At 39.1% G+C, this 2,500-nt stretch overlaps 1 protein-coding gene across 1 annotated transcript; it reads right to left on the bottom strand.

Annotated features, from left to right (window-relative positions):
* Positions 1-1,515: 1,515 nt before the first annotated feature.
* On the bottom strand, positions 1,516-2,025 carry LOC131145934 (protein SOB FIVE-LIKE 2). The gene has a single exon (XM_058095107.1). It carries the CDS (start codon positions 2,023-2,025, stop codon positions 1,516-1,518), a length of 510 nt encoding a protein of 169 aa, XP_057951090.1.
* Between the last annotated feature and the right edge of the window lie 475 nt (positions 2,026-2,500).

The following is a 2,500-nucleotide window of genomic DNA, read 5'->3' as shown; positions in this document are numbered from 1 at the left end:
TAAAACAGTAGCGTGATTAGGTAGCTTAAACTAATAATTTCTCCTTCTTCACAACGTATTGTTGGATAAATTATTAAATTAAATTGCCTATCTCATATATTAGACAATGAATCAAAATTTGAGATTAAGACTAATTTTCAATTAATAATTATACATTTGGGTCAAGCTTTTTCACTCACCCAGGCTATACAAGCCATTTAGGGGTTTAAAAAAAAAAAGAAAAAAAAAAAGGAAAGGAAAGCACAGCAAAGACTTCCAATGGTTGGTCGGCAGCTACAGGGATCCAAGAGAAGCCCCTTGGCGTTCTGGTGCTTTTCTCATAACTTAACTCAGCCACCACTTTTCCAAACACCCTCCCTACTCCCTAAGTGGTGTGTGCTATTTTCCTCTCTACGTACCGAAAACAACAAAAAATAAAATAAAACAATTATATATATGCCTTTAGATCTCCCAGCTCATTTTAAATATTTTAATGCTCGCCGGTTGATGTAGAAACTAATGAAGAACTCAATAAATATTTTCTTTTTCTTTTTTCTTACCTCGCCTCACCTATCACAAAACACACACACACACACTTATATATGTGTGCATGTGTGTGTGTATATGTGTGTGTGTGTGTGTGTGAGACGGCTGAGTTCGCTGTGTGTATATATATTCATATATATAATGAAAATACTTTCTGATATCATTTCATGTGGGACAAATTAATTAATAAAGCCCAAAGAGGAAACAGCCACAGCCTCTTCAGTTTCATGTCATGTGTATTAATTCTGCAGTACAACTATCAAAGCAGGCTAGCTACTCCTTATAAAATTATTAATATTTTGTTCTGCTGTGCATCAGCACAAACAGCTGCAGTATCCATCTGCAGCAGCTTCAAGAACATTTACTACTCTATTAAATTTTTCCTGTTGGCCAGTGGCGTCATGAAAGATAGTTCATCTCTTCCAACCCGTTTTAGTTTCTAACTCAAACTTCCATCAGTTCCAAATTCTAAAAGTCTCAGTAGACAGTGTTTGCTCGCCAGGACTTTTGATTTAAATGTAAGGAATTAAATTTTCTGGAGGGATGCTGCTGCATCTCTGATATCTAACCCATTGCAGGAGAGAGAGAGAGATGAAAATGAACCTGGTCCAACAAAGAAGAAAAAGAAGAAAGAGAAACACAAAAATCAGAATATGTACTCTTTTCTTCTTATGAGTTTATGAGAGTTTTTCTTCAAGCAAAATGGTCGTGTTTTGTGTTTGATGTGTGTGTTTTTGCTGTTGGTTGAGGCCCAAAAAATTAATTAACCAACAAACACACACATCAAACACAAAACACAACCATTTTAAGACCATGATTCATCGTTCACCACTTATTTTCCTTCACAAAAAGAACCTATATTAATTTATACAGATATTTTGCTTAATCATCTGACAAAACATTTGCAACCCTAGCTGGCTACTCCCATGGATCCATTATACAGAAAAGACATTATTTATATAATCTGAACAAGCAACAAAAACAAGTTAATTAATTTCTTCTCCCAATCCAACTGTTGTTTCTTGCCTTAGCACCACTTTGAACAGACGTAATGGCTCTCTTAGTCTTAGCCAGAACCCCCGCAGACCCTTCTCCGCCTTCCTTCTTCCTTTCCCTCCCTCTCCCCCTCTCTCCCCCCTCACACCCTCCCTTCTCATACACCAGCCCATAGCTGGTGCTGCTGTTCTGCCCCGTGTTCCCATGAAGAACCTCGCGATGGCTCGGCCCCGACGAAGCATCGGACGCCATCGAGTCATCGCTGTCGACGCTGTCGTGATCGTTCCCGCGATCATCATATTCATCATCATAGTCACCATTGTTGTTGTCGTCGTCCTCTTCGTCTCCACTTTGGTCGCTTTGTTGATCGTCATTGTCGTGGTCGTGGTCGTGGTCGTCGTCTCCGCCGCCATCGTGCATCGGAGAACCGATGTACATTGTCCACCCGGATTCGTTGCTGTGGCACTCTTCTGCGTCTCCACAGATTTCTGAAGAGTAGTCCATTGCTAATTTAGAGAGAGAGAGAGAGAGACGCCAGAAGAAAAGCAAGGATCAAGAAGAAGCTACAGCTAGAGTTTCTTATACAAGAGCCCCGATATATAAAGAGCTTTAATCAATTTATGATCTACCTAGTCTACAAAACTTCGATCAAAACGAATTACGCCTCTCTCTCTCTCTCTCTCTCTCTCTCCTTCTCTCTCTGACCCAACAGTGGTACTTTTTCTACAGGAAAGAGCAAATATACCCATGTCATGCACATTGAAAGTTACACATACGAACATTGTTTTTCTTTTTTTAAAAATGTAAATACAATATGTAAGTTTCACAAGCTGGAAATCTAAAGCCAATGATTCTAAGAGAGTCGTAATCAGCGTAAGACAGCTAGGTGGAAGCTGTCAAGGAGAAAAAACTCACCTTACAAAAGGCATATATATATATATATATATATAAAAGCTCCTTGATCGAATTTGAAAGGACC

This window comes from Malania oleifera, chromosome 13 (assembly GCF_029873635.1).
Source record: "Malania oleifera isolate guangnan ecotype guangnan chromosome 13, ASM2987363v1, whole genome shotgun sequence".
NCBI lineage: Eukaryota > Viridiplantae > Streptophyta > Magnoliopsida > Santalales > Ximeniaceae > Malania > Malania oleifera.
This window is presented reverse-complemented; position numbering and strand designations above follow the sequence as displayed.

Excerpts from the sequence above, each read along its gene's own strand:
- LOC131145934 (XM_058095107.1), bottom strand. The coding sequence starts at position 2,025 with ATGGACTACTCTTCAGAAATCTGTGGAGACGCAGAAGAGTGCCACAGC.